Genomic DNA, 23,325 nt, shown 5'->3' with positions numbered 1-23,325 from the left:
TTATCTATAGTTTCTGAGTTCTTGTCCAGCCATACAACCTCTTATTAAAAGTGATCAACTGAAACAAGTTCCTTTGATATTTCTGTCCATTGCACAGTTGCTATGAGACTCACAATTGCTTCAAATGCTAAGCACACCGATAGCAAAGTTGACCATACAGCCATATTTCTTCCTTCCCTTTACCATTATAAAAACTAAGCAAGGAGGAGACTCAGTGGCCAAATTTCTGCAAAAACCTACCTGGCTCTAGCAAAGCTGAAAAGGCCTACTGTGACCTTCTGCATTTTATCCAGCTGATGTGGACAATGGCCAACCCTATACCAAAACAGCATCTGCTGCCCGAAATGTTTCTGAAAATGGCCAACACCCCGCCCCCCAGGCTTGCTTTGTGTTTCAGAATTCAAAGTTAACAAGGAACATTCCCTCAAAGACAACAAGGTGGTTTTGGAAGGCGCCCTTACCCATGCAGGAAAATATGCTTCAGGTTCAAAGTATTTCCCAAAATGCTTGTTCCTTTTGAAATTGCCTAGGTCAGCCTGCAGTGCAAAGGCTGCTAGGAGGAAATAGGCCTCTTCACGTAGCATGCACTGAGAACGCAGGACTTGTTTCCTCAGATGCCAGTAATAATAGTAGCGTGCAGTTCGGTCACTGGACAAAGATGAGAAGGTGAAAAAGAAAAAAAAATGAGCATATGTTCAGGACATGGAACAAATCAACAAGAAAACCAGAGATAAGGAGTGCACTGTATCAGAAGAGTGTGCATGCTGGTCTCATTTGGCAGATTTTAGATGCTTGATGTCAGATGTCAGAGTGCGCACAGTGTGACTATGTGAGACAACCCAGGAGCAAATACAGTAAGCAGAGGTTTGTATTTAAACAGTGGTTTTATCTACAAAGAATATATACATACATGTACTTTAGTCAGACCTCAAACAAACAGCAATCAGCAATTACAGCACAGAAACACATGTCCCAATAGGGCCTCTTCTTATTACAGGCTTTTAAAGTGATATCAACCCCAAAATTTTGCTGACTCATTCCCAGAATTACATCATCATAACAGCTGGTCAGCTCTTAAGTCATTACCCTAACAACAGAGTATTCTAACCCTTATTCCTGGATTAACAGAATATTTTACCTGATTTAAGGCAATCTGATTTATGTTAATCTGTATACAGATTAACATTATTCTCCCAGATCTTTGACAATGCCTAAAACCTAATGCAAAGCAGCACCTCAAAGTGGGGAGAGGGACCAAAATGTCAAGAAGGCCATTGAAACCATATGACTGAGGTTACCATTTTGACTTGTGTCCACCCTTTGGGGTAGGCCAGGTCAGGAAATGGACACCATAAGAAATAGCAGAACTCTGTTTTAGTGAGATGGTTCTCGAATCTGGCAAATTTAAGACATATGGACCTCAACTCCCATAATTCACATTCAGTATGTTGAAGCCCAAAGTTGGGAAACACTGATAACAGAATCTTGAAAGTCTGACAGTGTTTTCTCTTACACCAAAGAGAGTTAAGGCAAAACACCCTTGAGTTTCTTTCTTAGGCCTCCCTATTTTCCCAGGCTATGCTTATCTTTTTCTGGAGGTAGCTGCACATTTTTTCCCCAAGGCCGTTTCGGTTCTTCCCTATATGTTGACTTCTTGTTTTGAATGCCCTGCTGATGTGAATTTCTTTTTACCATTGCTTCATTGCTTTAACATTTATCTTGCTGCTGCTTATTCATTTTATTAATTTTCATACTGTTTTATTACTTTATCAAATTTAGGCAAGCCTTGAGAGGGCTTTCATCTTCAATGCAGATTTTTTAAAACAGATAAACAGGACAAATTATCTTGATGAAAAGTTTCAAAGAGTCCAATTGCTGAAGATTTGGTAATATGTCAGTGCAACTTTTCCCAGGCTGTGGCCTCCATGTATTTATTACTGTGATTACTGTATATCTTTCCAGATTTCCTGGCAGGAAGTTGAATGAGTGGTCAAAAAGCTAAGATGTTATTTAACTTGTGGACAATTCTGAGCGCCCATACTTATTTTTTGCAATCCTCTAGCATCAAGGCTTTGAATAGAACTCTTTGATGAATACACATCCCCCCTCACTCTAGGTAGTCTGGCTTTTTCAAACTTACCTGATCAAGCGGCCATTCTCCACATAGTACTGCACTCGAAAGTGAATGATCATTGGGGGACCAAACTGGTCTATACCCTGCAATAAATAGCAAATATAAATATCAGTTTCCAGACTGAGCAAAAGGAGGGCCATAAAAAGACCTCTGCTGGATCAGCCCAAAAGTGTATCTACTCCACTTTCTATTCCTATAGGGGCTGCTGAGATGGCCATTTGCAACAACCTCTTGCTTGTGCCCAGCCTTTAAAGGATACCTCCAGGGGTGAGATTCTACTGGTTCGGCCCGGTTCAGGCGAACTGGTAGCTCTGAAAATCGGTTGAGAGCGAACCAGTTTGCTCCGACCTTCAGGTGGGCCCATCTGCCTGCCCCTGAGCTAGCCTCACCCATATTTCCTTATTTTTTTTAGCCCAGCTGATAGGCACAACAGAGTGGATTGCTGAGCCTCAGCTGTTTTCCTGTGAATTGCACACACGGATGCAGTGCACGTCAGGCACGTTAGCCATGAGTGAGAGCGAAGCACACACTCAGCGAACCAGTTGCTAAACCGGCAGGATGGCACTTCTGGATACCTCCTCTTAATAAACAACAGTCAGCTACATCTATAACGGGGGTGTCAAACTGGATTTCTTTGAGGGCTGGATCAGCATTGTAGTTCTCCTTCGCGGGCCAGCCATGTGGAGGGGGGGGAGACACAGAACAGACTGTGCCGTGCCCCATTTTGCTAGCCAAAATGGGGCATGGCACAGCTGCACATGTCCCCCCCATGCCCTGTTTTGGCTGCCAGAGGCACTGCAGGGCATTTCCAGGCTTAAGCATCGCACGAGCTGGATCCAGCCCGCAGGCCTTGAGTTTGACACCCCTGATTTATGATGATGAGTAATCTTTCTCCAGAAACCTGGGACTCTATTTTTCTAATTATTCTGTCTGCTTTATAAGGAGCACCAGCTGAGGCACACTATGATGGAGAAACAGAGCTGGCTAAGTTGCAATCTTCTCTGCCAAGGAGATTGGCAGAAGTGGGCAGGAACACACTGTTTACAACATTTTGTCCATCAAATTAACATGTGGAATGAGTCCTTAACCCAAAATTTAGATCATTCTCCACCCCAAGTGATGCCTCAGCTTCACTATTTGCCCTTTTGTCTGGATACAGCAAAGGATATGGTGACTTGGGTGGGGGAGAGGAGTAGGTCAAATCTGACAGGACTCCAAATATTAATTTTATGAGATATTCGTCATATTCCTTTAATTTATCTTGGGGCAAGTTCAAACCTTTCTGAGATCTCATTTCATAAATGAGAGCCGAGATCTTTGAAGCGTTTGGCACAGCTGACTGATTTATAGGTTATGTATCATTTGTTTTGGAGTGCATGATGTTACTACATTTTAATGATAACTGGACTCGAGTCAGTTTTATGACTGAGATGGGAAATCAGACTGAGAAATAAATAAATTGTGGAATTAGAGAAGAGGGAACTTTTTGTTAATATTTCATTTCTTAGAAAATTGCCTATCAACTGGAGATTACTTAGCTTCTATTTATGTAGCATCTTATTTGCTCTGAAAAAAAAGGAAATGAAAGTGTCTTTAAAATGGCTCTGAGGCTAAATTAAAGCTGCTGGCTGTTTTACTGTTAAGACAAGTGGGCCCAGTGGGACCCCAATGCAATGCCCAGAAGTAACAATGTGCTTCCAGAGCATTTTCTTGGAGTCCTTCATGTTTCGAGTCATAACCACTATCATTAGCATCCTCACTATGTCCAGAAGGGGCAGGACTTACCAAAAGGTGGCAAAGATCACAATTTAAAAAATTAGCATAGGCTAATGTATTTGGTTTAATTTAGTCTACTGCTTAAACTAGTAGTCTAGATTGGGGGTGTCAAACACAATTTAACTGAGGGCCGCATCAGGGTTGTGTTTGACCTCAGGATGTGAGGGGGTGGGCGTGGCCAGATTGACATCACTCATGTTGGGGACGCCTGTGGTGGCCCAAGTGCTCTGCCAGTAAAAACGGGCTCCTGAGCTCTATTTACAGCTGCGATGACTTCATGCAACATTCTGCCAATGAAAACGGAGGTAGCGGTGATAGGTTTTTTTACTACCGATTCTGTGGGCATGGCTTGGTGGGCATGGCAGGGGAAGGATACTGCAAAATCTCCATTCCTACCCCACTCTGGGATCAGCCAGAAGTGGCATTTGCTAGTTCTCTGAACTACTCAAAATTTATACATACATACATACATACATACATACATACATACATACATACATATACATATACATACATACTATACATACATGGAATATTCAGTATTTTGGACTTTGACTTCATGCAAAAATTGCCTCTAGAAGCTGAACATTTCCCTCTCAGATGCTCACTGTAGGAGAACCATCACTGTGAAGTAACCCCAATACTGTACTGTACTGGTGTATCAGATAACTGACACTGAGGTCAGGTGGCTCTTCTGCAAATGCCTCACACATAACATATGGTGGGGTGAATAAGGCTAGAGTGCATCAACTACTAGCCATAGCAATGGCAAAGAAAGGCAAGCTTGTGATGTAAGTAGGCAGCTGCTCCCTATTTCAGTCCTCCTGACCACAAAGATGAAACCAGAGTGGCACTCCTACCTTACTCGCTTCTTTCTTCCATTCTTTTGGGCAGTACTTGTAGAGCTTCTGGGATAATTCCATATATACATGCTCATTATCTGCCACAGAAAGGGACAAGAAGACTGTATTTTGTATGCAGGCTGAGCAAAGCATTTTCTGACATTCTTTTAAAAACAGTAACAATGATGCACTTATGACTAAGGAAAGCCAGGCTTATAAAGCTGCTTTTGTGGACCAGCTGAAGCATTTCTACTGGGAGGGAAAAAGATAGAATTTCCTTATAAGCTTTCCTTCAAGAAATTGACATTTTAAAAAACAGCATTCAATAATTTATTCTTCTAGCACAACTTGTCCACTTTTTTAAAATGTTGCAAAAATTGCATATTTTCACATTTAGAGCAAATAATATAGCAAGGCTAATGACATTCTTTCGCTTGCTTAAGAAAGTTTGATTCTTTAAGGAGAATCCTGATAGCTCAATGTTTCTATACTTTTATTCCGATACTTCTATGGTAGAGGTCCTAGTATTAGCTAACCAATTACCTGCTCATGGGAATTTGATCTTATTCAAGGACTCTAGTTTTGTTTTTATTTTTAAAGACAATTATAGCTTTTGCAAGGCATGGTCAATTTTTAGCTGCAGCTTCAACCTTTTGCTTCAGTTTATAAACAAAATTATTGACCAAATTTGCATGTTTGGCTGGCATAGTTTACTTAATTTGTTAAACAATGAAAACTCGTCTTGGTTCATGTAATGCGCTGAGCAGTGGTGGGTTCTAGCAGGCACTACTGCTGGTTTGCTCAGGTGAGTGCTGTGTGCGCTTGATGTACACTTTGCGGCATGCACAATACAACTAAAATTGCTCTGCGCATGCGTGGAAGCAAAAAACAAGATGGCGTCCTCCAGGAGAACCGATTCGGGGATGTGGCAGGCCTGGGTCACTGCCGGTTCCAGTGACCCAGGCCGCCAAGCTACTACCAGTTCAGCCAAACCAGTCTGAACCAGCTGGAACCCACCACTGGTGGTGAGGTTTTAAAGCAAATGGTTAGATTCTTACAGTGATTAAGTCAAAATCAAACAAACTATAATATATCTTAGTGAGACTATCTAGCCCCGATACTGTTTTTTTTTAAAAAATAATAATTTTGAATCAATATAGACTCCTGGCGGACTAATCCCTGCAATTTTCTTGGCAAGATTTCAAAATGGTTTGCCATTGCCTCCTTCCTAGGTCAGAGAGAGTGACTAGCCCAAAGTTATCCTATCACATTTGTGCTTATGCTAGGACTAGACTTCTGGATTTATAGCCTGGTGGCTTAATCACTACACCAAGCTGGCTCTATAATTCTCATCTATTATGTTATACTTGAAAGTATTACTTTATAATTCAATTTTTGTGCAGCAAACAAGTACTAAATAATTTTTGGGCAAAAAGCACAGGGTTAGCAAAGATCAATGATCTAAACACGTAGTTAGTAGAGAATTACAGAAATAACATTGTTCCATTTGGACTTACTTTGTATCACACTGAGCCCAAAGAGATGCCCATCCTTCAGCCGCAGCAGGTCACAAACTTGGACAAGTAACTCATGGCACAATATTTTAACCTACAGAATGCAAAGAAATAGCTTTAGCAAGAATTTCAGGGGAAATCGCAAGGAAAGTTATTGTGCTATTACTCTTATTTTTTTTTTAATTAAGGAACTACAATGATCACCATAAAACAAGATCAACAACTTAGGTAGATAAAATATCACAAACTCAACTTACTCAAAGACCAAGCAAGCTATGGCCAAAGCAGACTGAATTATTCATATTACAAATTACATAAAAGCAAAAGTCTCCTAGGCTTTCAGGACTTGTTAACTTTTGCTGGTTCCATCTGACAAAATGCTACCCATTAGAATTCATCTAATCTTTCTTCTTCTTCAACAAATAGAAAACTAGCAAAATCCATCACACTGAAAAGTCCTCAAGTCTTATCTTTTGCCATTTTGTATGCTTAATTTAAGAATTTGGATTTTGTGAGATTTAATTGTGAGGACGTAGGGAGAAAGATGGCACCTGCTTCATGTATCAATTTGGTGCCAATTATGATGAAAGAAAGTAAATAAAATGCGCCAACCCACTGTGACATTATCTCATTTCCAGCAGGTCTCTCTTGATCCTGCAAGAATCTTCCTTAAGGAAGGAAGGAAACCAAGCCAAACTTAGTAACAAGAAGGGAAAAAAGAAAAGTGTAAGCATATATATATATATATGGATGCAGAGTAGTCCAATTAGGTTAAAAAAACATAGAATAATTCCTTAAAAAATCACTGAACTGAAGAATCATTTGGCCAGGAAATGTAGACATTTTTATAAAGCAAAAATGCAGAATACATTTTGCTTAAGATGTAATTTCTTGGTTTGTGATGTTCTCCAAGCCTGGTTTTCTTCTGGCAGATTTTTTTTCTTTTGTTTTAAAATATATTTTTATTATTTACATATAAATATATCAAACACAGTGTGACCAACCTGGCGTTTCATCCGCCATAGAAACCAAAGTGAAAGACAAATAATATATATACACTACTTACACAGTGCTAGTCTTGTACAATTATTTTTGACCAATGTATTCATTCTAGGCTTCCTCCGAATTCCATCAGCTGCCCAGTGTCGACTGGCGACTACCTGGAGGAGGGCCTTCCCTGTGGCTGCTCCGACCCTGTGGAACGAACTCCCCGTGGAGATTCGTAGCCTCACCACCCTCCAGGCCTTCCGAATAGCCCTTAAAACCTGGCTGTTCCGACAGGCCTGGGGCTAAAGACTTGCAGCCCCACTTCGAATGGTATGATTGTTGTGTTTTTTAACTGTGTATGGTCTTTATATTTTGTAACTTTGTTTGTTTCCCCCTCCCTTGAATTGTGAGCCGCCCTGAGTCCCTTCAGGGTAAAGGGCGGCATACAAATAAAGTAAATTCAAATTCAAATTCAAATTCTAATACATATAAAATATCTCTTTCCAGGTCTACTTAGCCTAATTTTTTCGTGTTCTGACTCCCACCATTGATAAAATCTGTTCCATAAGTCATAATATTCTGTCTCTCCTTTGTTTTTTTAATTCTAATGTTAGTCTACCCATTTCTGCGCAAGTTAATATCTTCCTTATTATCTCCTTTTCTGACATTTTGGGCTCAATTGTGGTTGTAAATCAAGGACTGCCTGTGCAATATTTAGTCCTCTGCAATTCTTCTATGTGCTTTTGTATGGCCTTCAGTCCTGTCTATGGTCTTTGAAAGCACCTGCCTAAGAAAGCTTGAGGGACAACATTCTGGGTCTCAGGAGAAGCATGCTGGAGATGTGAATGCCTGAGGAATCAAAGTAGAATAGAATAACAGAGTTGAAAGGGACTTCAGACATATGGATATCCAACATCTTCTTAAAAACTTCCAGTATTGGAGAATTCAAAACTTCTGGAGACAACTTGTTCCATTGGTTAATTGTTCTAACTGTCAGGAAATTTCTCTTGTAGCATTAAAGCATAAGCACCAGACTGACAAAACTTTTAGCAGCTCCCAAAACTCTCGAAGATTGGCTTTCATGGGGTCCTTGCTTTACAATCACTTTTTTAGCAACTATCTCACCTTACAATGGGGCTGAAAAAAATGACTTACAACCTGTCCTCATACTTATGATGGTTGCAGCATCCCAACAGCCATGGGATCAACATTTCAGTGCTTGGAAACTGGAGTATATTTAGGATGTTTCCCAGGGTTTTTGCAACCTTTCAAGGTTGCAGCTCCCAACAAGCAAAATCAGTGGGGGAAACTGGATTTATTTAACAACTGCATGATTCACGTAATAACTGCAGTGGTTTGCTTAATAACAATAATAAAAAAACATTGTAAAACTGGGTAAGAATCACTTAGCACTGCAAATTGTGCTATGGGTCCCAATTGTGCTTGTTAGTCAAGAACTGCTTGCATTAGGATTGGAAGATGAACCACCAATTTACCATGATGCTTTTTTTTGCTCTTACACAGGTTGTGCGTTTAAAAACAAAGAGATATTCAAACACTGAAACCGGTGACAGTTCACTCACATTGATAATGATGTTGAGGGAATCGTCATTGGGAAGGAAAATACAGACACTTCGTCGGTCCTGCATGATTCTGTTATTGTGGAAGGTCAGTTTGTTCATTGTGTTTCAGGCCCTCGCTGTAAATTGATGAGTGAGCCACTCTGAGACTGCGCAGAAGACTCAGGGGCACAGCTGTCAATCAAGCGTTTCTCTATGTCACCCACGGCACAGCAGGTAGGATAACCCGGCATTTCTCCCCATAGGCACCATGGCTGGAAAGGAAGAGAAACAGAGAAGATGTTAAGACCCTGCATAGCACGAGGAAGGGACAGGAAGATTTTGCCCACTTTGCCAAACTAAATGATGCAATGATCAAGCTAAGCTCTGCCCCCTCGTGTAGGATGCAGCCCCATTCACTTTGCATCACTGTCTCCAAACTATTATTGCAATCACCCCCATAACAAGTAGACACAAGGAAAGCTCATCCCCATGCCATCATTCTGCTAAACAATTAATTCCCACAACACCGTCAAACTATTTAGTAAGGTGCTCCATCATTATTCTCATCTTCCCTATTAACTATCACCTTATATTCTTATGACTATAACTTTGTTGCTTGTAACTTGTGATTTATATTGTTTACTTAGTATCCTAGCGTGATTTATGTTGATTGCTTATTTAATATCCATGACTATCACTGTGTTGTATCTAATGTTTTATGATGAATGCATTTTTACAATTACTATGATAATGATCTATTACTATTGTTGTATGTACACTGAGAGCTTATGTACTGGAGACATTCCTTGTGTGTCTAATCACACATGGCTAATAAACAATTGAACTGAACTGAACTCTACTCTAGTCTATTCTCATTAAATGGATCCACAGGGTTGGCTCCCCTAGTCTAGGTCAGGGGTAGGGGTAGGGGACTGCAGCCCGTTTACCCATACTGGTACAGGAAGTCCACAAGCCATAAAGGGCCATAGTTCCTCAACCACACAGTCTTGCTCTAGGTGAATCATGAGCCAGGTCACTAGGAGTCAACCTCCCCTGCCTGCAACCCCTGAAGATACATGACTTTTGCCAGTCTGTAGTGATACCATAAGCCTCATTGGCTTTAAAAACACTCCTTTGAAGGTAGACCCTCCAGGGACTGCAAAAGGGGTCTGGGAAGTCTTTGCCCTCTGTGCTGCATATATATTACCCCTCTGCCAAAATAATGTTACCTACAGTATATCTAATGAACTAGACTGGTCCACAAAAGTCATGTATATTCAAGCTGATTTTAGTCTTTGCATGTGGCAGAGGGACATCCAGGGGTGGGTTTCAACCGGTTCGCGGCGGTCCCCACGAACCAGTTGGTCGGCGAACCTGGAAGTAAGTAACTTCCGGGAACGGCGAAGGGCCCACCCGCCCGCCCGCGCTCCTTACCGGTCTTTGAAGGCTTCTGCGCTTCCACGCAGGCGCATGGCACATACAGCCAGTTGGAACGGGATTAGCAACCCACCCCTGGGGACATCTGATAGGATTGTTCATTTGTCCTTGTAGCAAACCTGTCAAAAGCAACTTTCCCAACATGAGTACTTAGTACTTCCTCCCAAGGTTTGTTGGACTTTACTTGCCTAATTTCTTGCTAGTGTGGCAGTTTGGCTATTTTGATGATGGAGAAGAAGGTGGAGATGGGAACTAAAGCCCCAACAAATCTAGGTTGGGGAATAAGATCAAAACCATGGTAAATCCTAGATTATTTGCTCCTTCGGAACAGATACATCTGCTCCAAACTAGTTGCTTTGATATTTCTATAATTGTGTTATTAATATTAAGGGCAACACTTCAGTTGTCAACATCATTTCTCCCCTTTCTTTGAAAGTTATTTTCTGGAAGAAATTTAAAGCCAAGATTATTATGAGCCATTTGAATTCGGATACTTAAAGAGCTTAGTCGGCCAGCTATTCACTACCAAAAGTATGATAAGCGTCAAACTACTGACTTCATCTGAAATAACAGAAAGCCCACAATTATGTGGGTAGACAGCTTATGTGATTCTGAAATCTTTCTTCTCTACTGTGGCAATCTGGGTGGCAGAGGATTGATAATGTAAGTTTTAGGCCCAATAGATCCATGGAACACCAGCTTGGAGACAACTGTCAGGGCCTCCAGAAGAAATCACTGATCAGAAAATGGGAAGAGACTTTCCCTTTGCACACACCAGGCTTCACAACATGAATTATAGAGTTGTCACAACATTGCAAGACATCCCAACAGATAAACTATCTTGAATTATGTTTCTGGGGTTCTTGACTTTTAGTTAGAGCTAAGCTACAGATGACAAATTTCTAAACACATCACTCTTACTTATGCTGTGCCTCCTCCAATAGATTAATCTGCAAGATCATTTACTCTACAATCTTATACCTTAATACATTTGACTTCTTAAAAATGGCGATTCAGACACTACACACAATCCAGAGATGCATGAAGGGGAAAGCAGAACCATAAGGATCCTGACCTTAAAATTCCTAATATCTGGATCTGAAAGTGAGAATGACTCAGGATCAGTAAATTCTGATGTGAGAACCAACTCCAAGAGAAGATGATATTTGTAATACATCTCCAAAACGTTCATTTATACCATGAGCCAACCCCACCCCCCTAATGTTGCTACTACTGTTTAGGTCTAAAGGTGCAGGCCCTTAAAGGCCACAGACTTCCAGTCAAGGTATTGCTGCATTGCCAGCTGCTTTGTAAGTTGTGAATCAGCACTGAAGCATCCCTCTTGCTGAAACCTCGTTGTTTTCTTACATGTTTCAGATCTTTTTGTTGCAATAGAGATTGCTATCTGGATTGTTAAACAACCAAGTATCTCATATAGCACTTTAAGACTAAGATGTGTCATAGCATGTGAGCTTTCATGGATTTTAGTCCACTACATTTAATATGTATTTTGAGCATTTGCTGCTAACTCTAAGTGTTGCGCTATAGACTATTTCTTTGATTCCAACCTAATGCAAAGAAAGATCAGAGTTACAAGTAACATCAAGCATATGATAGTATCTTGCCGTCTGCTATAGTCTGTCCCCTTAGCACTTGATAGCCATGGAAGCTACACCCTTCCTTGCCTATATATTAGGCTTGCACTAGAAGGGGCTCTGTATGCTACAGGTAACAGCACTGAGATCAGGAGTGGACAATTAATTTTCCCAAGTGTCCACATGAGAAACTGGGACTGTGTGGAGGGCAGCACTAGCACCTCTATGAAGGTACATAGGCGTGCACTCAAGAGGTACAGTATATTGGAAAAAAATACCAGTTGCCTTCAAAATAAAAGCATTGCAGTTGTATTACATGCATGGTGTACACTTACTTACATTTGATTTCTAATTTCTGATTGACCTCACATGGGGCAGACAGGGACAGGGAAAGAGCTGCATGTGGTCTGGGGGCATAAAATGCCCAGGTCCGATCTAGATTCTTGTTCATTCAGATTCCTCTACAAAACGTCTGTTGCATGTCAACTATATAATTCTACAGCACTTAGCATTTCACCATTGGGGAAGCCTGTCAGAGTGCGCACAGTGTGACTATTTTGAGACAACCCAGGTGCAAAATACAGTAAACAGAGGTTTGTCTTTCAAATAGCTGTATCTTATATATACAGCCTCTTAAAGTGATAACTGTTAAATAACCCTGCTGACTCATTCTCATTGCATCATCATTTCAGTATTACAACATTACAGCAGCTGGTCAGCTATTAAATCACCATTACCCTGACAAAGCCTAATGCTGAATCCCTCTCAGACTGCTCCTGGTGTATCAACTACTTACTCCCCAATACCAACCCTTCATGAGCTTCCTTGGGCTGGTATTATGATTCTCAAGAATTTTAGTCTTGCCCTGAGGAAAGGGATCTAGTGCAGCTTCAATGGGTGACCATAAGCTTGTTACAAATAATTGAAGCCCCAACAAATGTGAGATATACCTTTGTTCAGAACAGATGAGACATTATCTGAAAACAGAAGATTTTAACATTTGCCCATGTCTGTTGTCAGCTCACTTCCTCATTTAATTAGAGAGAGCCAAGGTGGCGCAGTGGTTAAATGCAGCACTGCAGGCTACTGCTAGATCAGCAGGTCAGCGGTTCAAATCTCACCGGCTCAGGGTTGACTCAGCCTTCCATCCTTCCGAGGTGGGTAAAATGAGGACCCAGATTGTTGGGGGCAATATGCTGACTCTCTGTAAACCGCTTAGAGAGGCCTGAAAGGCCTATGAAGCGGTATATAAGTCTACTGCTATTGCTATTGCTATTAATTGCACCTCATGGATGTCAACAAGGTTGGTAAACTCATTCAGATAGTCTGTCCCAATTTATTTTATTTATTTTTCTATCAAATTTCTACACTGCCCATCTCACCTAAGCGACTCTTACTGAATGGATCCGGAGGATTTTGGATCCAGAAGATCCAAGTTCTCAGGAAGTTCCCTGACAATATGATGGGCAGTTCTGTCACCGTGTCTCATCAACGCAACAGAGACAGCCAGAGTGTGGAGGAGAAGATTCCAGCTTGGCCTCTGCATGAGTGATTTTCCACATTCCTGATTTGGCTGAAGAAATGTATAATATTTATTCATTATATACTTGATTTAATATAAATAACTAATATCTAAATGTTGAACACTGTAAAGAAAATTAATGACTGGAATGTATTCCACTATTTGCTTCTGGGGCGCACTCAATCTTCGTGGGTAAAATAACGTTTTAAAAAATGGATTTTTTTTCTTGCTTGACACAATCCATGCAGTCATTTGTAAGAGCAGCTCTATTGGATTAGATCCCATTCATCACCTTCTCATATGGCCTCCTTCCTGCCCGGGAAAGCCAGTTCCCCACCTACAGCATCTTCAGAGCCTCCCACAGCTGAAGCAATATAAAGCTTCTCCCCATTGCTGTTATTTTGGTCCAATGATGGCTTGATGACTCTAAAAGCCACTCGTGGAGGAAACGTTTCCAGGCCCACCAAGGAAATGACAAAAATTAAATCTGCAGTCGTATGAGTTGGCTTTAAAGCAGAAGAAGCAGATTTTCAGGATGCTATTTCCTGTTATTCAATATTTAACAGGCATTGGTGGGGGAGAATGCAAGAACCCCACACACTACCACACTAGAATTTTGGCTACTCTGTTCCTTCCTATTTCAAATAGATGACTGACATTTGCATCTGAGAATCTCAACTTTTGTGGTGTGTCTCAGATAAAAACATTGCAGTTAACCCTGAGATAAAAATCTGCCTTTAAGCAATGGGAGAAGAAAGATCTTAATTCATAGGGAAATATTGAGAAGTGCACTGGCTTGTATGGATTGGATGCAGGGTTGGCAATCAGCAAGCCCGTGTTTGAGAACAGTGCTATTGAGTGATGGGGCAAGCTTCCTTCATTTGCTCCTGCTCTGCCAACCCAGACATTCGAAAGTGGGTGACCAAGAGTAGATAAGATGGGTAGCACTTCAGTGGGCAACTTAACAGGGAGATGATACAAGCTCCTCTGAGCAACAATGATGTCACTGGCTACCGTATTTTTTGGAGTATAATATGCACCTTTTTCCCACAAAAAAGAGGCTGAAAATCTGGGTGCTTCTTATACACCAAATACAGCATTTTTTGCCTCCCGAAACTCCGCCTCTTCACCAAAATGGCCACGCATAGCTTTTAGAAGGCTTTCAGAGTTCCTGGGGGCTGGGGGGGGGGCAGAAATGAGTGAAAAATGGCACATTTTTGCCCCCCAGCCCCGAGCAGCACTCTATAAGCTTCTTAAAAGCTATCCATGTGCTTTTTTGGCAAAAGGGCCCATTTTTGCAAAGAATGGACCATTTTTTGCTAGTTTTTCCCCCCCCCCACCCCCAGGAGCACTCTACAAACCTCCCAAGGGCTATTCATGCCTTTTTTGAAAAAAAGGGCCCATTTTTGCAAAAAACAGGCCATTTTTGGGAGGTTTGCAGAGTGCAAAAACTTTTTTTTACTCTGTTCAAAACCTTGCTGCGTCTTATACTCCGGTGCATCTTATACTCCGGTGCGTCTTATACTCCGAAAAATACGGTAATTCTTCAACCTGGAAGTTCCTTGGTGCTTCTGACATGACAGCAAGTGAGCGAGGGGGAAAATCATCACCACCCAAAATTAAAAAGAAAATTTAAAGCCCTCCTATATTTTATACTTCACACTGGCAGCAAAGCAGTAATTGAACAATTTTGTATGAAGGCAATACCAGGCTAACAGAAGACAAAGAGGATAAGCCTTCTGGTCTGCAACACATACCCAACATTTCAGTATTTTCCTCATATATAGCATTTATGTTATATCATGTCCCTTCTGCAAAGTGTTTGCCACATATGCCTTTATTCTTTTTCAAAAAATAGTATTTATTGAATTTTCCAACATTTAAAGGACAAAACACAAATTTGCACTTATAACAGCTTTTCCGTATCGGTATCAATGTCTTTCGTAACAATCCTATTTACAAAAATTCTACCTCAGTTTCACTATCCTATCCTTATTTAAGATATAATGACATCAAATCAATATCTTATATTTCTTATACCTTTTACATTCTATATATTATACTTTAACCTTTTATACCCTAAGTTTTACGTTTACTCTCAAGCCAGGAATGCCATCTATTCCAAATTTGATAGTACTCAAGTTTCTTCCCTCTCCTTCATTTTCACAGACAGTCGATCTATTTCTGCGCATTCATATATTTCCCTTCTTATAATCGGGTCTGGAGAAGTATCTGTTTGTTTCCAATTCTGTGCTAAAAAGATTCTATTTGCGGTTAGAATATGTAATGTTATGTATTGTAATTTTTTCCCCATTTTCCCATCAAAAATACCCAGGAGAAACAGTTCCACCTTCAACTCTATTCTCTGCTCAGTGATCTCTTCCAGATCACATATGCCTTTATTTTATGCAATAGGTTAAATGTTCTTTTGCCAACTCCTGAGATCACGTCTATTGCAACTAAGGTACCAAAAGTCTCTCATGGTCCTGATTAAAATTCTAAGGTGTCAGAAAAAAGATGACTGATGAACAGAACCATTACCTTTTCTATAGTGATTCTCTGGTTGGGTACCTTTTTTCCTGAAATGAGGCTTACTGGATCTTCCACCCTCCCCCCCCCCAAAAAAAAATCAGGTGAATTTTAATTATATTAGCCTAAACCTCATGAAATAGCTGAATCTCCTATGCCCTCAAGTCAGGCTTAATGAGATATTGGCCATTTCTAATCTTTATTCACATTTTAAAAGTTTCTTGGAATTTAAACTTAAATAATGAATGGGGTTTTTGGAGGGCATTTATCACATCAAATGAAACTGTGCAATGCTGCTTATTCCCTTAATAGATTTGTAATCTTTAATTCATTTCCTGGCTATCTAACCAGGTGGTTGGGCTGGGGATGACTTCATTATTAATATTAATAATAGCACTCATTATTGTTATTAAAGTATTGGTATGGTAACATTGTTACTCACAAATGCAAACTGGCTAAATTGCAGCTTACCACTTTTCTAATCCTCCAAGCTGCTCCCAAATCACTCAATTTTTCTTAAACCAGCTAGGCCGACTTTTTTCATTTAGAAAATAATAATTCCAAGAATATCGATGAGGCCAATGTGAAGCCTAAATGATTTGTTGCAAGTAAAGATGTTTGGGAAGGCTTACAGTTTTTCAACTTGTATTTTAAAAGTAGGTCTCCGGTTCAGTATTACCTCCTCCTGAAGTAGGATTGTACTTAAACATACCATGTAATTTTCAAATGCTCTGAAGTAAAAAAAAAAAAAAAACCAAAACATAACCTGCACTCGTGTTGGCATAGCAAGCTAAGGAGAACATGGTATTTAAACTAAAGGCTGCATAGTAATCTGTTTAAAAGCCTCTTTTCTCTTTGGTAGTCAGACTACCTGCTGTATTTACTTACCTTCTTCCTTTACCTACTGAGTAAATTATAATGTCCCTGCCTTTTGCCTATGGATAAAACACCAGGTCTGCCAATGGTGCTTTAATAGCAACTCCAGCTACCCAAGAAAATAATTAAAGAGGAAACTGCACCCCCACCAATGCTGGCAGTGTAAACTACTATATATAAGCAGGCAGCAAAGCCTGTACTGTTTTGCATTAGTGATGAAATGTCTGAAAAGAAACCATTCAGCTCAGAGAATACCAAGAACTCCATAATTCAACCCTGAGTTACAGATATTCTCTTCTACTAAAAGGAATCAAAAGCCAATATAGCTACCTTAATACATTAAAAATAAAAACAATGTGAAGGCTAAACTGTAGTTTATTGTTTGATATTTAGTCGGCCCAACAAACTGATATCAGAAAGGACAGAGTTTTGAGAACTCTTCTTAGTCAGTTGGTCAGGGAGAAAGAGGAGGGTAGATAATCCTTTTGACTGATTTTTACAGCGATGTCTGTATCGGGCCAGATTCTCTGACGGAATGATGAGGAGCAAGGATTTACAAACTGAGCTTTAGTAGGCACTTGCACAAAAGGTGAATTTTTGGGAAAGTTTTATGGTCTGGAGACAATGAACTTTTTTCAGAGTTTGTTGCAAAAATCAAATCCAGAAAGCACACACTGCTAACTGTTTAAGCAGGATTCATTAACTTCTTTGTATACATAAAAACACATGAGTAAATGTACAATACCAATAGTGGATTCTCCAAGGTGGTAGTAGTTACAGGCAAAACACAAGCAGAGGAGAGACTGGTTTCAGTTGAGAGTTCAGAGTTTAATACAGACAAGCTAGTTTCAGTTTCAATTTTTAGCACAGCACTCAGAACTGCAGAGCTAAACCGCACCCAGGCTCAAAGCTGTTTCAGCTTCCATTGGCTGACCTTCTTACTAAGCCCTATACATTGGCTGACCTTGTTACCATGTCTCTGCCAATCATGAATAGTCTGACAACTTTGACTACACATTTTGAGTAGGACTGATTAGTCTTGACCACCCTCCTGCCAGTCCATTTCTAGCCCATACTAGAAAAGTTACTTCTGTTCCATGAAAATAAAGTCTTTTCTCAAGTACATCAGCCCTCTGTTCTGCTATTCAGGACTGGAGAGCTGCCTGCATAGCCCTACAGACAAGTACCGAGTGGGATTAAGGCTCTACAGTATTAATTCTTTAATCATAGGTAAAACACGTAGGCTCTTAACCTGGTTAAAAAAACCTGCAATTTTTGTAAAAGCAGCAATCCCCAAAGGAGTTTTTAAATCATGCAAATTATGTTGATGATGCAAATAATCTTTCATAGCAATCCAGCTGCAAGGAATCAATGCCAGAGCACACCTGGACTGAACCCAAGGCATGTTTTCTGCTTTGGACCTTAAAAGCTGCACATCTCAAATCTCTCTCGCTGTCCTTTGAAGCTGGAGAGTGCATTTCCGAGGCAAGAAGTGTCTCTTTTCCTCCATGTTGATCTTGACTCCCAGGTCCAGGAACTGTCACTCACTACTCTCTAGATAGAAGGTTCTCTGATAAGAGATTGTCCTGCTAAGGATAAATGTGGCACTCCAGGTTGTTAGATGAGTGCTGTCACAGTTTGAAAGTGTGAACTTGTTTCTATATGCAAATCTCAGGAACTATCAATGGGAAGGTCTGGTTGAGTAGTAGAGGTAGTCCTTGACTTACAACAGTTCATTTAGTGACCAAAGTTACAACAGCACTGAAAAAATGGACACATGACCGTTTTTTTTACACTTATGACCTTTGCAGCCTCCCCATGGTCATGTGATCAAAAATCAGATGCTTGGCAACTGACTCATATTTATGATGGCTGCAGTGTCCCAGGGTCATGTGATCACCTTTTGTGACCTTCTGACAAGCAAAGTCAATGGAGATGCCAGATTTAGTTAACAACTGTATTGTTAACTTAACAATACAGTAATTCACTTAAATCTGCTAAGAAAGGTAATAAAATGGGGAATTCACTTAACAACTGTCTCACTTAACCACAGAAATTTTGGACTAAATTGTGTGGTTGTAAGTCGAGGACTATCTGAATGTTTAGGCTCTGTCACATCTATGAAGCTAAGAACCCATCAGGTATGATGACTTCTGCTATCTATTTCTAAAGCTCCATTCTGAAGCTTCGGGGCTTGATGTACTGAGATTCACAATGTTTCTCCAAGTTCCAGTTTTCTTTCACAGCATAAAGACACAACAGAAAAAGATTTCTGTGCAGATAGATGCTCCATCACACCAATATCCAGCAAGTATCTTACTGATTCCTTAATCGTGAGCTATTTCTGCATTCTTGTTCTAAACATTCCGTCATCCTCTTTTATGGAGTCATGCTTCAGAAACAAAAGTCTCTGCATGTGGCCATTGTTTACGGTTTGAAATCAGTGTTTGCACAAAATCTTCAGTTTATGCAAGCAGGGTCAGTGTTTCCTCTTTGAAATCACCAGCCTCCACAAAACCCTCACTTGAATGCCGCTTGTGTTGTTTGTTTAACCTGTCATCGCCTTTTTATTCTTGTTTCATAGACATTTCAAGTTAACTTTTCTTCCTGTCAGCTCTGGCATAACTGTATACCAATAAAATGTCCAAGAAAATCTGGGCATAGGACTCTTAGTTTTATATGCTTAATAAAATAGGTTAAGTGAAGAAATGTACAGTAATCCATGATTATGATCGCAACAGATGCAAACTTGATACTTTTGCAAGTGATATTTGTGCTTCATGGTTCATGTTTAGTTTTGCTAGTTTTTCAGTCTTTAAGGCCTGAAACTGGCATGGCAGTGATGCTATCAAACAGAGTGGGATATTCATTTCAGGGTTCCCCCCCCCCATTTGGAGGACTTAAGGGCAAAAGTTTGCACATGTTTGCCCTCCTGCTACTCCATACTCAGTGAGAATCAATGAAAACCGGTGAATAAACTGGATATGCTTTCATAGCTGCAAAATGAGGATTGCGGTAACACTCAAACCATGGACATTGGTTCCTCATTTATGATGATCATGTTTGATCTGTAGCATGTTTTCAGTAATTATTTTCCAGCATAATGTCAGAGGGAGGGAGGGAGGGAACACTAGTGAAAACACTGGCGTTATTGCAGAGGTGAATACTAATTACCAAGTAGTTTGTGGTTCAAATCTTGTTCACAAATGCCATCCCTTTTCTGTCTCATTCAAGTATTAGCTCCCAATTTTCTACTGGTGTCATTTTTGTGTGTGTACGCATGCAAACACGCAAACACAAGCAGGGAAAAGTTGACTCCCACAGATACTGAGAAAGTTTGGTGAATTACTTGAAAATCATGTGAATCTCTCTTTTTCACATAGACACATGAAAGAGCCAATATGCATTTATACTGTATATCTTTGGTAGTAAACCTGAGTCTGTGACTCTACAAAACATTATTAAAAAATTGAAATCTCCGAACAGTTATTTGGCTTTTTTCCCCATTGTGTTCAGACACGCTTCAATGTATTGCTTAGTTAGAGACTAAATATGCAAATAATAACATCCCCAGTCAATATCATGAATGCCGATACAAAAGGCTGTATAATTACTTTATATTGTTATGTATGTTTTGTTTTTTCTTATGTTGTTGTGTTTTTCTTTCTGTTTTTAAAGGTAATAATGTTTAATAAAAACTATTTTTTAAAAAATAACATCCCCAGTTCAAGATATTGATGTGAATGAATAAAAGCACCAGTTTTAAAGAGGCATGTCTTCCCCCAGCATCACCACCCCAGACAGCGAGATATATTAGGTAGGTCCTGCTCATAATTCTGCCTCTGGTTATAGTCCATGGTATACTAACCTGAGATAGGCAGAGCCATCCATCTGGTATTGTCCTGACTGCGGGACTCCCTATTCGATCAGATATTGATCCTTTCCTGTTAGGTTTAAATATCTGAAGCCTTACATTTGACTATCTTGCTTTTTATGTGTTATTTGTTGACACACTACATCGTTCTTGGCTTTTATTTTGTTTGGAATCTATTTTTGATTTTTTTTTTAATGCTAGAGGGGCATAGTAATTTTTATAAAACAATTCATTTGTTAAAAAGTGCTTTAGTGAGTCCGAAATGTTCAATATTAGAATCTCTTTCCTTTGCAGTGGTTAGAGTATGTTCATATATAGAGGTGATCTTTGAACCTCTACTAGAAAATGTTCCTTACCACGGAACTATCTGCTTAAGATCACCATGTTGGAATGACAGATTGTCAAATAATTAGACCTGAGATCTGTTTGTTTTAAAAAAATAATAATTAAGAAATCCATGGAGGCCTTCCATATTGAAATAGCTTTGATAAATGGAAGTATCTCAATTCCAGCAACCAACCAAAATAAATAAATAAATTAAAGTCATTAGATGCATTTTTCGCAATGCAGGCTCAAGGGGGCTAGAAAGAGAGAGACTGCTGGAATCAGGGAAAATTCTTTCAACCATCTGCTTTTCATTTTCACAAAGAAATCTTTGATTCCTTCATGCACAATAAACAGCTAAAGTAGCCAATTTCTCCCCCTCAGCAGTGGTAGGCAAAAGTCCTGCTGTAAACGTCTCTACAATATTGGTGATCAAGAAAGGAAACCTCCAAGTTGAGATGTTCCTTGGACTACGAGGAGATTTCTGCTCTGATTGGGATAGGAAGAGTTATTCACTGAACTGCCCGCAGAACAGGCAAATCCAACCCATATCCTCAATATGTCTTTCAAGCCTACCTAGGTTTTGGCATTAGGAATGGAATGCCTCTCCATTTCTCGCTACAAAAATGGCCAACCAAAGGGCTGATGGCAGTTTTCCTTTGATCACTGCAGAGTCCTTGTATTTGTGCTCAATGGGGCAAGGAAGCAAGTCCCTTTGGACTCCAGGACCTGGAGGCTTTCAGATTCGGGTTAATGTCAGGGTTCCAAATAGCACCCTCCATCAAATAAGAATCTGAGGCTAGAGATTCCTCAAAATTCAAATTTATTAAAGAAGCCATGTTAACACATCTGGGAAAACTCGAATCTGAAAGCTTCTAGGTTTTTCCCACCCAGTTGAAAGTTCAAGATCCTGCCCCAGCACCCACATGTCCATTACGTGGCCCAATCAGCCACCATCACGACCCGCCCCCTCTCAATTTCCCACAGTAGAATATGTCTGAATATGTGGCAGGCTTGAGGCCCAGTAAAAAGCAATAGCAATAGCAGTTAGACTTATATACCGCTTCATAGGGCTTTCAGCCCTCTCTAAGCGGTTTACAGAGTCAGCATATTGCTCCCAACAACAATCCGGGTCCTCATTTTACCCACCTCGGAAGGATGGAAGGCTGAGTCAACCCTGAGCCGGTGAGATTTGAACAGCCGAACTGCAGAACTGCAGTCAGCTGAAGTAGCCTGCAGTGCTGCATTTAACCACTGCGTCACCTCGGCTCTTCAAGATCCAAGCCTGAAAACCAGGAGGAATGACCGATTGTGCCTAATGAATCTGGTTATTAATAGGTCTCTGATGATAACAGCAGTCTGGCCACACAGAGAACTTCTGTGATTGGCATATTAGAAAAGGAGCACCATTTCGGCTGCTATTATCAAATGACCCAAAGTTTAGTTTAGTTTATGTGCAGAGGCAGAAGGGAAAAACGGTGCGTGTGATATTTCAAATTCTGGTAATCCTAAGATTTAGATACATCTGGGTAGCATGACGTAAGCAAGGGCAAATCGTAGCAAAAAATTTTTAGCTTCGTGGATACAGAAGGGATTTGACTTGGCAATTACTTAGCGGGAAAGAGATCCTAGTGTCATGTTGGAAGAATTATATGAATGTTTAAACAGTGCTCAAGGCAGAGGTGAAGCGAGTAAATCCGAAATGGGAATTATTAAGAAAGGCTGAAAATCAGTATGCTAGTATTATGACATAGATTTATGCTGAAAAAGTTCTTTAGAAGTAGGAAGTAGCACAGTCAGTGAGTCAGAGCACTGATTCACCAAGGCCAATACGATTCACTTATTTGCTCCTGATGCATTAAGAAGAAAGGATGCCGTGTGAGAGGCCTCCTTCCATGGGGCAGGTTTCTATATGCAGATTGCGGTTTCATACTAAGCATTCCAACACAGTCCTTTAAACCGAAAAGCAGGTAAGCTGTGTTTTCTAACAGAATGAAGTTTTTTTTTTTTAAAGACTGCAGAGGAGGAGATACTCTGGATGACTAAACTGTAGCTCACAAGTCCTTAAATTACATGTCCTAAGCTTTTTATGTTAAGATCAGTGAATCAAAAGAGCTGAATGAGATCCAAAAGCCCTAGATAACACCAAGTGTTGTAATTTAGTAATTGGGAATTAGTGAATCAAAGAAGCTTTATAAAACTAAAAGAGGCAGAATTGAACAACCCTTGTTTTGAATTTCAAAGGGGCTTTGAGTTTTGCTTCTACAACTTCAGCAATGACACTGTGCCAAGTTGAACAATTTTCCTCCCCCGCTGCCCAAATCCAAAGCAAAGCTTAATGCCCTGAGAATGA

General features: G+C 40.2%; 1 protein-coding gene across 1 annotated transcript in view; it reads right to left on the bottom strand.

The window, feature by feature from the left end:
• Positions 1-23,325, bottom strand: part of FRMD6 (FERM domain containing 6) — a 69,815-nt gene that overhangs the window by 24,175 nt on the left and 22,315 nt on the right. Inside the window, exons 2-6 of the mRNA XM_032236511.1 lie at positions 8,837-9,087; positions 6,270-6,360; positions 4,771-4,850; positions 2,141-2,217; positions 462-648 (exon numbers count right to left, since the gene is read on the bottom strand). Of these exons, the coding sequence (XP_032092402.1) occupies positions 462-648; positions 2,141-2,217; positions 4,771-4,850; positions 6,270-6,360; positions 8,837-8,935 (534 nt within the window). The 5' untranslated portion in view covers positions 8,936-9,087. The remainder of the gene's footprint in view (positions 1-461; positions 649-2,140; positions 2,218-4,770; positions 4,851-6,269; positions 6,361-8,836; positions 9,088-23,325) is intronic.

The sequence above is a fragment of the Thamnophis elegans genome, chromosome 1 (assembly GCF_009769535.1).
Source record: "Thamnophis elegans isolate rThaEle1 chromosome 1, rThaEle1.pri, whole genome shotgun sequence".
NCBI lineage: Eukaryota > Metazoa > Chordata > Lepidosauria > Squamata > Colubridae > Thamnophis > Thamnophis elegans.
This window is presented reverse-complemented; position numbering and strand designations above follow the sequence as displayed.